The 14,527-nt window shown below is 37.1% G+C and overlaps 2 protein-coding genes across 2 annotated transcripts in view; one reads left to right on the top strand and one right to left on the bottom strand.

Moving 5' to 3' along the window:
* LOC142982779 (zinc finger BED domain-containing protein 4-like) overlaps window positions 1–1,093 on the bottom strand; it is a 1,445-nt gene extending 352 nt beyond the window's left edge. The window contains exon 1 of the mRNA XM_076129463.1: window positions 1–1,093. This exon is cut by the window's left edge and continues 352 nt beyond it. Coding sequence (XP_075985578.1) covers window positions 1–899 — 899 coding nt within the window. The 5' untranslated portion in view covers window positions 900–1,093.
* Window positions 1–14,527, top strand: part of LOC142982569 (inactive dipeptidyl peptidase 10) — a 533,383-nt gene that overhangs the window by 118,001 nt on the left and 400,855 nt on the right. The window lies entirely within an intron of this gene.

Here is a 14,527-nt window from a genome sequence, read left to right as displayed (position 1 = left end):
TCATGAGCTTTGCGAGATACAGCTGACTCTGTCTCCTCTCCTCTACTCTTTTTAGCCGGTGTTGAACATGAACTGCTACTTGAGGACTCTTCACAAGACATTTTTAAATATTCCAACAAGATCTCCTGGCGTGCTCTTTCAGCGTCAATCACCCCCAAGTATTTTGTTTTAAATCTCGGATCTAGGTAAGTTGCAATCAAGTAGTTTGAGTCTTGACTTATGGAGTTAAAACGAACTTCTAATTCAGCTTTTAACGAGGCGCGCATATGTGATAAATCAGGAGTTCTTTGCTCAGTTTCAGCTTTATCTAAGTATCTTTTTAAAGCAGTTACGTGTGGAATAACTTCCGACACGCAGGATAGTCCAGAACTTGTTATTTTTGTTATTTCTTCGAAGGGCTTTAATAAATTGATACACTGCTCCATTAAACTCCACTGTTGAGCTGTCAAATTTACGAGTGTATCGTGATCAGCAACATACAATGATATGGCACGCTTTTGTTCTAACAAACGTTCAATCAAGTAAAAAGTGGAATTCCACCTAGTGCTAATATCTTGCACTAATTGATGCTCGGGTAAACTTAGCTCTTTTTGAATTGTCAGCAGTTTTTCTTGAGCTAAACCTGAGTGATTGAAGTGCGTTACAAGTCGCCTGCCAGCAGCAATCATTGCTGTCACTTCAGTCTGCACTTTGAGTGACTCGTTTATTGCTCTTTGAAGTGTATGTATAAAACATCTAGCAGAATCGTACTTAGCCAAACGGACACCCTTCACCATATTAGCACCACTATCATGAATTAACAAATGTATTTTAGTGTGCTCAATATCCCAGCGGTTTGCGACAGTGTTAAGTTCCATGGATATATTTTCTCCTGTGTGTGACCCTGAGAAAGGCTTCATTGCCAGGACTCCGTGTTCTAGTTTAAATTCAGATGATATCCAATGAGCTGTGAAGCTCAGAAAGCTAGCATTATTGTGTAAGCAAGTCCATATGTCAGAAGTTACTGAAATAGCGAAGGCACTCGAAATGTTACGTTTGATTTTCTCGTAAATTCTGTCATATATATCAGGAACGATTTTTTGGCTAATATAAGTCCGGCTTGGCAATTTATAGCGGGGTAAAGCTTGTTCTAAGAGTCTGGTAAATCCGGTTCTATCCACTATGGACAATGGCTCGTTGTCGAGTGCAATCATTTCGGCTACTAAATAATGATACTTTTTGGCTTTAGCATCATTTATATCCCAGAGCAATTTCCTTTCGAAAGATTCTGTCATAGTCAATTGCTTTTTTGGAAATGACGATGAACTTGTCCCCGCAATGGCTAAAGAAATCGTAGTAGGCTCGACAGCGGCCTTGTCTTTATTCACTGCACGAAATTCATCTGGATGTTTTGATTTTAAATGATTTTTCATAGCAGAAGTACCTAGAAAAAAAAATTAAATACTTAATGTAAATAAATACTTTAAACTTGCACTTAAACATGCAAGATACTGTACTCGATAAATAAAGAATTGCAATTAGATTATTACTAGCTTTCCGCTCGCGGCTTCGCCCGCGTGGACTACACGACGTCATCCCGCGGGAATGTAATATTGTTCCGGGATAAAAAGTAGCCTATGTGCTTGTTCACGTTGGAACTCGCGGGCGCGGTGGCGGTCGCGAGCGCGGGGACGTGGCGATTTGTGTTCACGTTGGCCGCCAGGCGGGCGTTTGGCTCAAACTGGCTCAAACTGGTTGAACTTACTCGACGTCGCGAGTGAATCGCGCCCGCCACCGCTAGTTCGACGTGAACACACACGAACATCTTCACGCGTTTGATATTGCCGCGAGCGCGCCACGCGGGCCGCGCGCGACACCGCTAGCTCGCCCGCTACTTAGACCGCGCGTACGGTTTGTTCGTGAACACTTGGGAACTACGCCATATGTTTGATATTTCGCGACCGCGCCCGCCACCGCGCCCGCCACCGCGCCCGCGAGTCAACGTGAATGAGCACTATGTCTTTTTCACTTTCCAGCCCCCAAACTATCCCCATGCCCCATACCAAAAATCACGTCGATCCGTTGCTTCGTTTCGACGTGAAAGACGGACAAACAAACAAATAAACAAACTGACTTTCGCATTTAAAATATTAGTATGGATAGTATGAAAGCATGGACTATTAGATTTATTAGATACATACCTGCTTTTTTGCCTTCGCCGCCACGTGAAATGTTAACATTGCATAATAAACAAACAGCTAACTTATTATTTTCACTGTTTATGTCAAAGTATTCCCATAAGGGCGACTTTTTCTTCGCCGATGCCATTTCTCGTTGTTAAATCTTTTAAAATTCAACTTGAAATTTTCAAATAACAATAGCACAATGAAATAATATTAATAACCTAAAATCACGCACGTGTCTGCACTGCAATCGACAGATAACGTCAAATGATGAAATGAATGATGATAAAAAAGAATGAATGAAAGAATTGCTAACTTCGCTCATCAACGAAAAGACCCGAATCAAACCGAGGCGACCCGGTCGTTCGCGCGTCGCCTACGCCAAGTGTGTGTGCGCTGCACCAAACGGCTAAGGTCCGCCGAATATTCGGCGGCCGGATATCCGGCTATCCGGCCAGGTGGTAGGTCGAATATCCGGTATCCGGTATCCGGCCAAACTGCTATCCGTTTCATCTCTAGTTATTAACTACATACATGTATGTATTATACATCTAGTTCATACTAACATACATGTACATAGTTCATACATAATGCAGCATGTATTAACATCATTGAATAATGTAGCTCGGAGACGCGCCACGAACTAAACTGTGCCTCGGTGCTTCGATGTTCTATCACTAATAGTTATATAGTTAGTTATATGATTTTATAGAAGGCTAATAGAGTTTGGAACCCAAGGGTAATATAACTGCTACGTGAAGGTTTTAGGTTCAAATTTGGCTAGGACAAAGAGTTAGTACTGAGTTCTTGTGTTTAGAAATTCCCATTGTTAGCCCCGAGTAGGAAGCAGTGATAGCCGAATGGTATAAGTTGGCACCTCCCACGCAAGTTGTGGTGGACTCAAGACCTAATCCCTCCCTCGTTGCGGAGGAGACCCTTGCCCAGCAGTGGGATATTAATGGTTAGAAAAAAAAGCCGAGAATATAAAATTAAGGTTACAAAACTCTGTGCTTTTGAGAGCAATGTAAAGTCACGAAAATTAGTCATTAGTCTGACCGCTAAGATCGTGTCGATGTAACTACCAACCGAGTTATGAGAGTGATGGAATAGATATCTTACTTGTGCATTATGCACACACTTACATAAATAAACTCCTGCAAAGTTGACTTCTAAAGTCCATGTTAGAATATTCTTTAGGAAGAAAACGAGCCCGTTTTCCATACCATAAGTATATATTAAAAAAACAACGCGAATGTACATGTGCTTAATGGCTAAACAGATATAAATTAAATATAATACAGCGATAAATACTCCTAAAAAGAACAGCGCCTTTTTTTATTTAAAGCACAGCATCAAAAGTAAAATCAATAAAACGTTACAAAATTCTCAGAAGCAGGCAATAATGTGAGTAATGATTGTACCGAGCAGTTCACGTGGAACGATCGAGTGCAGTGAGGACGGTCGAGCGAGCCTATTGTACGATGTGCAGCGATGAGTGCGCTATTTACATTTGTACACTGATGATGTTTGAATTAACTGTTATTGTACTGAATTATATTGTGGTGATATTTTGGTAGAATATTTGATAATTTCATTAAAGCGAAAGTTTTGTTTGGATTTATGTATGGAGAATTTTGTTTATTTTCCAAATAAAGTAGCTGTATTAAATAGGCGGCATGGCTGTATAAGTTTACGGGGCATTGGAATTCTAAGTTCTGCTTTTTATATTAATTCATCAGCTTCCAATCTTGTGCAATGCATACAAGGCTTGCTACTAAGTTGTTGGATTATGGTTGATTTTCATTCAATTCGGACAAAAACTACTAAATGGATTATCATGAAATTCGGCATACAGGTCGCCTAATATAACCTGTTAATTCAAGTCATACTTTATACCCGTATTTTTTCACACGTATGATTTTGCGCTTGTCAGGAGGCGGTCAGGGGGTTAAGCAACTTTCAACGCCGGTTCGCCATAGATGGGTAGTCGCTTAGTGATACTTAGATGAACATCGCTTTACTCTGAACACGGTTAAAATTAGTAAGTTCGTTCAAATAACTATGACTAGTGACCATACAAAAAACTATTATAAAGTCTATTATTTTTATAGTCGTTGCTGCATTTGAACTACAAATTTCTAAGACATAAACTATCTCGTAAATAAATGTTCAAAAAGCCAATTATATTATAAAACTCACATTACACATTTAATATCACAATATATCAACTGAATCCATTTATTTCAACTGAAACTAGACCTTTGGGAATAAACAATATGTGACCTCAAGTGTCACCGAACATTCCCGAATGTCCACGAACACAGCCGAATGGACCCGAAGGCCTCGTCTCGTTGAATAATATCACAGGTATAAAGCTACCATTGGTTTATTCATTTAGATGGATATTTTAAACGTTTTGAATATTTTATTGACATTGAAAAAATGCAACCTTGCATCCCTCAGAAAAAGTTTTATAGATAAAATTCTCGCGACTTATACACGTAGTTTTTAATAATATAGAATTGCATCAACTACAGTCATGGATTGAGGCAGGACTCACACGGACGATAAAATTCGAGAAGCGTCGGATAAACAAATAAGGTTTATGATATTCAATCGCGTTGAAAATCCTTTGCATAATAATATTATGAATTCTGGGGTGTTTTAAAATCATTTCAGATTGTTCGTATACTTTGCTTTAATTTTTGAAGCAAACCCAAAAGACCCAGGATCAAAGTGGTGACTCTACGTCCACCTACATAGGTAAAAATTTAGATTTACAATTTAGCAGTGAAAATATCTTTAATCGTTTTTTAAAACCTATGTTCTACTATCAACTTAACCAAGTTGATTAATTAATGTGGCTGCCAAGCGGCGCCTCCTTGTGGCGATGTATATACAACCTGATATTTCATGCCATTACTTTTAAAATCAAAATTGTTTATTTAAAGAATAAACAGGCTGCCTCCCAAAAACCTGCATGTTAATGAATCATTCTGCTGCGTAGAGAAAGCCGAAAGGTGGTCATTATGTATTAATTCGCCATTAAACCGAAGCTTATCTGTCAGGTAATAAACCTGGAACGGTTTATGACGGCTATGTTCACAGGTTTAATGGGCTGAGTAATCGACAGACAGTTTGAATAGATCGACTATGGAACATGATAATTACATGAATTTGAGTCGAGTCAATGTTCTAAAGGGTTAGACTGCTTTTAAAGCATCGACTGGCAGTGAGCGGTTTTGCAATACGTATCCAGCAAAATATCGCATATCTGCACATATTTGAATGCCGCCCGGCTAAGCCGACTAATGACTAATCGAATATATGTGTAACGAGCCTTACTTTATTTTGGGCTTACACCAAATTTTTAATTACACTCTAGCTAAATCGTGCATACTAGGGCTTTCTACTAAGTTGTCGGTCTTTAGTGAATATATGAAAGTAATTCTATCTGTTACCCTTTGGCGGCTTTGGCTTAAAATGTTTTGTAAAATGTTGATAGATCATGTAAACAAATATCCCTGAATGGAACATACTTACAACACGATTAAAAACCGCGCAGGTAAAACTGCGGGAAAAAGCTAGTTAATCATATTTTTCGCGTATTCTGTAGTACAGTCATGCGTAATATTTCAAATGATAGCATTACCATTGCGTGCTTAACTCGAATCATTGAAACTCCCACACGCATACATGCATCAATGAACATCTCTCTTTAATATTCACACACACATAGAACGTTCAACGAAGCAAATAACACATATTACACAAGTATTTGATTTTGAACACCCTGTATAACGGTTCTATTTATGTTTTCCTCTTACATCAAAATGTATGAATAAAATATTCAGTGTGCGAGAAATGGAAGGTAGATCTCGAGTTTAATATTATAAGTGAGAAAGTTTTTTGGCTGTGATAATACTCGTATTACGCCAATGTAAAATTGTTTTATAATTTTTCAAACTAAACAAGAGTCACGGAGAGACCTTGGACTACTCAATTCACACGACTTTCCACCGGCTAAATATACGGCTACCCATCTATGGACAACCGCAAAATTGCTCAATTACCTATATCTCATTAATAAACTACTTTTCGGCCAAATTTACCTTATTCATTAGCATTTAATTTTATGTATGTATTATAGGATAAAAGCTCTTAACTCCTTAATGAAAACAGTTCAATACCCAAATAAAATGAGTCAATCTTAGCAAAAACGCAGCACACAAAGACAATGACTAATCCTAGAAGCAAAAAACTTTAACCACATTAGTTTCATTACATGCATTTACAAAAAAAAATACACTCATATCGTAGACGTCTACGAGTTCTCGTAGACAGTTGGTCTACAGCGCTACGAGTTTCATTGATGACTTCTGTCAGCTGTTCTCAGTTCCCGCGCCGTTGGCAAGCGACGCGCGTTAGTCGGCTACGAACGAGCGCGCCGATCGCGTCCCTTCACCGCGCCGATTGCGCTGCAAACTTATTTTTATACCACAATTATATTTATACACCCTGTAGATTAAGTAGTGTAGTGAAGTGTCTTAAAAGTGGTATCTTTTGATTTGTTTTTGTAAGTGAAGTGTGACTGTGGGTTTATTGTTAAAAGCTCAGTGTTTAATAAATGTAATTATGAATGAATATCAGGATAAAGTGCTATATTTTTGGTATGGAATGATCAAAAGAAAATAATTCATTATATTAACGTTACCTTGAAGGTTTTACGAGTATAAACAGATTCAGAATGTTACTTTCAAAGTCGTATAAACATAATTTTATCAAATAACTGCAGTGGATTTTGTACTAATGTTTCTATAAAAGAGTTTTTCTGTGCTTTTAGAAATACGAGCGTTCAACAATAACAAAAAAACTTTTGTAAAACAATATCTTTCCTGCGACTCGGCTCACTATTTTACGAGGCTCATAAAAATTCAAAACAGAAATTCAGTTCTCAAATGAAAAATGTATTCAGCATAGAAATCTCAGCGGAATATTTTATTTGATCTCAAATAGAATAATTGTTAACAATAAAAACAAGGCCTACAAATATTTGAATACTTACATTTTTAACTACTTGAGGACAACGGCTTTACTTGCTTATAATACAAATAGATAATTACTTTGTTAATGTAATACATAATCTACTATATGTAAAATCACGCTCGTTCCCACAGGGAGTAGACAAGGACTAAGAACGCTACTTACTTTCCGAACAAAATAGTTTTACTTCGTTTACATTTAAAATCTAGTAAAACTACAACAGCATCGGTCAGTTTGTCTGTTCCGAGTGCAGTCATGAGAGTGCATGTGTTTAAGACGAAGTTTGGCTTTGCTCGCTATCAAGAAGCTCACGCCGGGCAACAAGCATAGTCTGGGTCGCTATCATCTGATCCGGTGGAGGACTATGTCTTGTCAACTAGCTGACCCGCGCAACTTCGCTTGCGTCACATAAGAGAGAATGGGTCAAAATTTTCCCCTATTTTGTAACATATTTTTCTGGTACTCTGCTCCTATTGGTCGTAGCGTGATGATATATAGCCTTTACCCTTTCTCAATAAATAGACTATCTAACACTGAAAGAATTTTTCAAATCGAACCAGTAGTTCCTGAGATTAGCGCGTTCAAACAAATAAACAAACTCTTCAGTTTTATAATATATTCGATATAGATATAGTCGACTCGAGCAAAGTTTTATTCTACGTTGAAACTGCTCTTGAGTTGGTTTAAAAAAAAATATTCTAAAAGTTCATTAATATCGATTTAACGGTTTAGCTGCCAAAAAATGACAGGCGGGCTGGCCAATCACATCTATGATATTGATATAGAAGTCTGAATATAGCTAAATAATCGTGAGAAAAGCCTAGAATATCGTACATTATTGTACCTTTCTGTAACATTTGAAGTGTGACTGGAGATCAGTTGTCAATTGTAAGTGGAGAGACGTCTCGCGGGATTATTGTCTCTTGTCTCCGATCCACGGACAAGTGGCGCTACTTGAGACTGTTTGTGTTCCCAGAAATATCATTGTATACCTGAAAATATGACAAACTTTATATTCATGGTCTTATTGTTTTTTTTTGGTTTTATCGTTTGGTTTGTGGTCATTATAGTGTCAAAATTGTTGCAACTCTCGAAAGTCTTTGATAAAGCTTTACGTTTGGTGTCTTAGTTGATAACAACCGCGATTTTTAAGGATATCTCCGCGTTAAAGGTAACTAACCATTAATAGTGACAAGAGTGCAATTTAAATAGTACTCAATCTTTTTGAGAAAAGGCGTTGGTTCTTTTTTTTTAAAGTGGAGTTGGTTCGTCGAGTTTGATTAAAAAAAAATGCCTAATCGCGTTAATTGCCCTAGCCTCATTAATAATACACATGTAACGCGAAAGTTTCAAAGTTACTATTATATATTAGTTTTGTATGTCAATCATACAATTTTGGAAACACATATTGAACAAATCTAACAGTGTCTTGTTAAATTCTACTCACTGAAACATCTTGTATATTTTAAGCTTGTCAGTATATCCCTGTCATCATAATGCCATCAAAAACATTCTGTAAAAACCTCAAGTCTCGCCGTAAAAAGTTCGGCCAGGTCGGTCTATTTGTTTTAAATGTATTTTTTTTTTAAATTGGCATGATAATAACATGCTTAATAACTTAAGACAGAAGGTCCTTTAAGTAGAGACTAAATAGATTAATCGACTTGGTATTATATAGATCTCACAACTTTTTACGGCGAGACTTGAGGTTTTTACAGAATGTTTTTGATGGCATCTCACTTCTTTTTGTAGAGCGAACATAAGTCCAATTTGTATGGAAAGACGTTTTTTTTTCATCATTCAACATATTTTCCTATGGGAATGTTGTTCAGTTTCATGGGTTAAACACCCTTACCCACCCTATACCCCCTCCCGTTATGCCTCATATAGTAGGTACCTATTTACAGTAACAATAATTCATTAACTGCAAATATAACCTTGTAATCTTATACATTTATAAGGGATTACAAAGTTATTGTTGCAGTTGGTGTATTTAGAAAACTGGACCGAAATTAGAAAATATTTAATTTTTCCCATGATTAAAACACTAAACCCTATTTGTTTTCTAAATTGTAAGCTTCTAAGTCTGCTAGAAGTACCTTAGACTTTTGATGATCGGTGAGTCAGTGAGTCAGTGAATCAGTGAGTGACAAAATTCAAAATTTTAACAAGTTGTCATTCTTAAACTACTGGTTCAAATTGACTGAAATTTTAAATATACCGTGTTTATACAATGACTGATTAGTTGCTGAAAATCCAGGCTTCTTGTTTTATCCACAACGAAATTATAGGGGTGTCAAAAATAGCCCGAATTGCTTCGAGAAAAGGATGTTACGGCCGTGCCGCTTTTTTTTTGCTCGACTTGCGGGGGCACTTCCGTGCCCCCAGATATTAGTCAGGTATAATATTCAGATGAAGCGCGTCACTTAGCATCTCGTCACTTGACACCTGACTGACAACATAGATTCTATGTGAACACACAACTCAAGAGAAGTTGATTTTATAATACCACGGCTGTTTTCTTTTAGTGAGACAGGTAGAAGCGTTTGACTGATCGTTTTATTTCGAGTTTAAGTTCAAAATAACCTTCAAAGTTAAAGTATTCAGATGGCTTGTAGTCACAGTCATAAGTTTTTATTTGAGGAGTTGTAAGTGGTTTTGTTTTCTTTGAAGATGTGCCCGTTACTACCTACATTATGTGGTCGTCACGTAAATAAGATTGAAGAATACTGATTACGATCATAGCCAACACACAGTATGTCTAAACAACACATATTTATTACACTCATATTTGTTACGCACTGAAACTAAACCAACGTCACCTTGTACTGATTAGTGAACCATATTACCACTTCACCGTTAAAGCAAGTGATAATTATTTCAAATGCACACATAACTTTGAAAAATCATTGGTATGTTGCCTCGGATTCGAACCTGCGACCACTTGAGTGGTAGGTGTCAACTTATACTACTCGGCTATCATACACCACTTATATTCCCACTAAGCTATTTAAATCTAAAATTAATTTATAAAAAGTGAATTAAAAAGGCCATAAAAGATACGCCACTATTCCTGATACAGTATTACGAGTTAAACATCTCCAAAACCTCGAAATATAAGGCTTTAACAAAAAACCTTTGATATCATATTGGCGCTGATCGCCGCGAGCCATCGAACAAAGTCCCCTCTTTATAGTAATACTATTGTTTTATGTTTATTACTAGCTGTCGCCTGCGGTGTCACTCGCGTGAGAAGACACCTTTTTGATAGTTTTTTGTGATAATGTAGCAATTTTTTGTGTTTCAAATGGCTTGTAGCTGAAAGGCATATACTTTCTTCAAAAGTGACGTATTTTATGGGCCTGTAGAACAAAAAAATTATATGTTGTTTACAGTTGTCATGGTAACATGATCTTTTCTAGGTCGATTTGCTAATAACACAAAGACAAGAAAGACTTATGAACTTAACCTACCCCCAGATTATTTAAAATTTAAGCATCAGTGTTATTCATTAATGTTCCTATAATGCTATAATAATCCGGTACATAGTAATTCTCAAATATTTAGCAGTAAATATGTAACAATGCTAATATTAGGTCGGGAAAAAAATCTTTTCGCATTATAGTATGTATGAACTTGTAACAAAATCTTTTCTCTACACAAAAAAGCTCGATATTTGGGTACCTCACGAGCTCACTGAAAGAAACCTAATGAACCGTGTACTCATTTGTGATTCTTGAAGCCATAGAGATTTTATTACAAGTTCGTACATACTATAATGCGAAAAGACTTTTTCCCCGACCTAATATCTCGTTAGATTTGCTTTGAAATACATACAATCATAATAATTATTATAGGTATTTGTTTTATGAACCTATTTTCTGGGAAAGCCTGCTGAAAATCCTGAAATTCCTATGGCAGCATTTTGCTTTGATCAAGAGTGTTCCCAAAACCTCATTTGTGCTCAAACCACACAATTTTTGTGAACCGCGCTAACGGTAAAGTACTTCATCAAACTGGACAGATGAACGTTTGAAGTGGTCATTTTAAACGCAGTAATCCGATTACTTGAAACCTCAATATCTCGAACACGGCAGAACGATACGTGACCTACATATCACCGACAAATGACTTAATTAAATCTTGTACTGTCAAAAACAGAAATATGTATTCACTGTCGTATTTTGAACAGCATTTTTATCAGAGAAAATAATACAATTACAACTGTTTGACGGCCTCCGTGGCGTCGTGGTTAAGGTGGTTGCTACGCCACTGCCAGTGCGTCAAGAGGTCATGGGTTCGATTTCTGCATGGAAGTTATATTTGTGCGGTCCGCAGATATTGTTTGAGCTTTGTTGTACTTTGTGTCCGTTGTTTGTATGTTTGTAAAAGTGTAAAAAGTAATCGAAGCCTTAATGTGTATGTAAAATATGGACTTTGTCTGAAATAAATGATTATTATTATTATGTACGTCTCTTTTATATCTCGGGACTACAGAGTCCCGGACATTTGGAAGGCGTGCGTGGGGCCGAAGCCAACACATAGAGGCCCTTTTTAGACGGCTTTAATCTTTAAATAAATGTATGGTGTCACAATCCGGTGATTATCCCTGTTTACACTATAAAATGCTCCCAAGGACAATCACCGGACTGTGTGGAACTATGGCAAAACTAATGGGAAAAAACTACTTGGGCTATTGGGATGGGGTGTTTATGGACTGGAAACCAGGGGATCTATGGGGACTATGGCGCCTGCCGATAACAATGTTGAAAACATGTAAAAATGGCAGGCGGAGACTTGCCAACTCACAAACTGGGCCACCCTAAACAAGTCGCATAAATAGCAACAAGGGGGCAACAGGGACGTGAGCGGCTGAAGGACGGAGAGGCCTCGCTGGACGTTAAACTCAGATCACTTGCTCCCTGAGGGTCCGGCATCACTGGCCCACTAGCCACTTACGCTCGGCATCCGTCCTCCGAGCAGAGTGGGAGCTCTGCCCTTGCGACTCCACTCTGGACGGCCAATGAAGGCAAGCCAGAGGCGGGGGACCGCTTCCTCGTCAGTTTTCACTCCGACCAGCCAACTAAGGCAAGCCGGAGATGAGGAAGGGTGACTTCCCCCTGGAGCACTCAGGTACCGCGGGGTCGCTACTCCCCGTCACCTCGCCTCAAGGTGCCCTGCGGGCTTATTATTATTATTATTATTAATTCTCATTGCGTTTGAGACTCGTTTTTTACATTTGAGAATTGAATATTATTGAATAGAACCAATAAAGTTCTTTTGAAAGTGTGATAGTGCATAGCATATTTTAATTTAACGGTGATGTGTTATAGTGGTTAAGGTGATTATTACAGCATGCTATGAGTTGCATATGAGTGAAAAAGAGCAAATACTAATCAGAGAGAGAGAGATCTGACTATATTGGTAAGATAGTTAAAATTGCGTGTTGCATAATCGATAATAGCGATATTCAGTTGCAAGTTATTGATTAATTAATGCATTAGCTATTTCAGGATAAATCAATAAATTTGTCCGTTAGAGGTTTATTATTATCGAACATTGTCCTTGAGCAAAGCTGTTTAATGAACATTCATAATAATGTGTTTGTTCATTGTTCATGATAAATGCAGTCATATCATATGAATAAAACTAAATCTATACTAATATTATAAACCTGAAGAGTTTGTTTGTTTGATTGTTTGTTCGTTTGTTTGTTTGAACGCGCTAATCTCAGGATCTACTGGTCCGTTTAAAAAATTCTTTCAGTGTTAGATAGTCCATTTATCGAGGAAGGCTATAGGCTATATATCATCACGCTACGACCAATAAGAGCGGAGTAGCAACGAGAAATGTTACAAAAACGGGAAAAATTATGATGCATTCTCTCTTATGTGACGCAAGCGAAGTTGCGTGGGTCAGCTAGTTCCAAATAAATTCGGCAGACACCAGTTATTACAAAAGTTAACAATCAGTTTAACAAACTCTTGAACGATTGTTTAATATCATTCTAACAAATAAACAGTGCTTTTTCATTGTTACTCAGTTTTGGACAAGTTTTGAGTGCTTTTGTAACTTGATAGCATTTTTGTTTCCTACTTATCTGGGGGCACGGAAGTGCCCCCGCAAGTCGAGCAAAAAAAAAGCGGCACGGCCGTAACATCCTTTTCTCGAAGCAATTCGGGCTATTTTTGACACCCCTATTATTTCGTTGTGGATAAAACAAGAAGCCTGGATTTTCAGCAACTGATTAGTCATTGTATAAACACGGTATATTTAAAATTTCAGCCAATTTGAGCCAGTGGTTTAAGAATGACAACTTGTTAAAATTTTGAATTTTGTCACTCACTGATTCACTGACTCACTGACTCACCGATCATCAAAAGTCTAAGGTACTTCTAGCAGACTTAGAAGCTTAAAATTTTGAATACAAATAGGGTTTAGTGTCTTAATCATGGGAAAAATGTAATATTTTCTAATTTCGGTCCAGTTTTCTAAATACACCAACTGCAACAATAACTTTGTAATCCCATATAAATGTATAAGATTACAAGGTTACATTTGCAGTTAATGAATTATTATTACTGTAGAAAATAAAATAAATAGGTACCTACTATATGAGGCATAACGGGAGGTGGTATAGGGTGGGTAAGGGTGTTTAGCCCATGAAACTGAACAACATTCCCATAGGAAAATATGTTGAATTATGAAAAAAAAACGTCTTTTCACACAAATCGGACTTATGTTCGCTCTACAAAAAGAAGTGAGATGCCATCAAAAACATTCTGTAAAAACCTCAAGTCTCGCCGTAAAAAGTTGTGAGATCTATATAACACCAAGTCGATTAATCTATTTAGTCTCTACTTATAGGACCTTCTGTCTTAAGTTATTACGTATGTTATTATCATGCCAATTTAAAAAAATATACCTTTAAAACAAATAGATCGACTTGGTCATCGCAAGAAAACACAAATTCGCCATTAACATTTAAGGAGCATTAACTTGTCTTCTCGTCGTGCTGATTAGTGTGAAACATACTAATAATTAAATCATGCGATGGCCAGGTCGGTCTATTTGTTTTAAAGGTATTTTTTTTAATTGGCATGATAATAACATACGTAATAACTTAAGACAGAAGGTCCTATAAGTAGAGACTAAATAGATTAATCGACTTGGTGTTATATAGATCTCACAACTTTTTACGGCGAGACTTGAGGTTTTTACAGAATGTTTTTGATGGCATAAAGTTGTTTAGATTTGTGGTTGTTTCTTTGAAAATTTTGATAAAGATAATATTGTTTTTAGAAAATAAGTTAAGAATGAAA

This window comes from Anticarsia gemmatalis, chromosome 22, assembly GCF_050436995.1.
Source record: "Anticarsia gemmatalis isolate Benzon Research Colony breed Stoneville strain chromosome 22, ilAntGemm2 primary, whole genome shotgun sequence".
Taxonomy (NCBI): domain Eukaryota; kingdom Metazoa; phylum Arthropoda; class Insecta; order Lepidoptera; family Erebidae; genus Anticarsia; species Anticarsia gemmatalis.
This window is presented reverse-complemented; position numbering and strand designations above follow the sequence as displayed.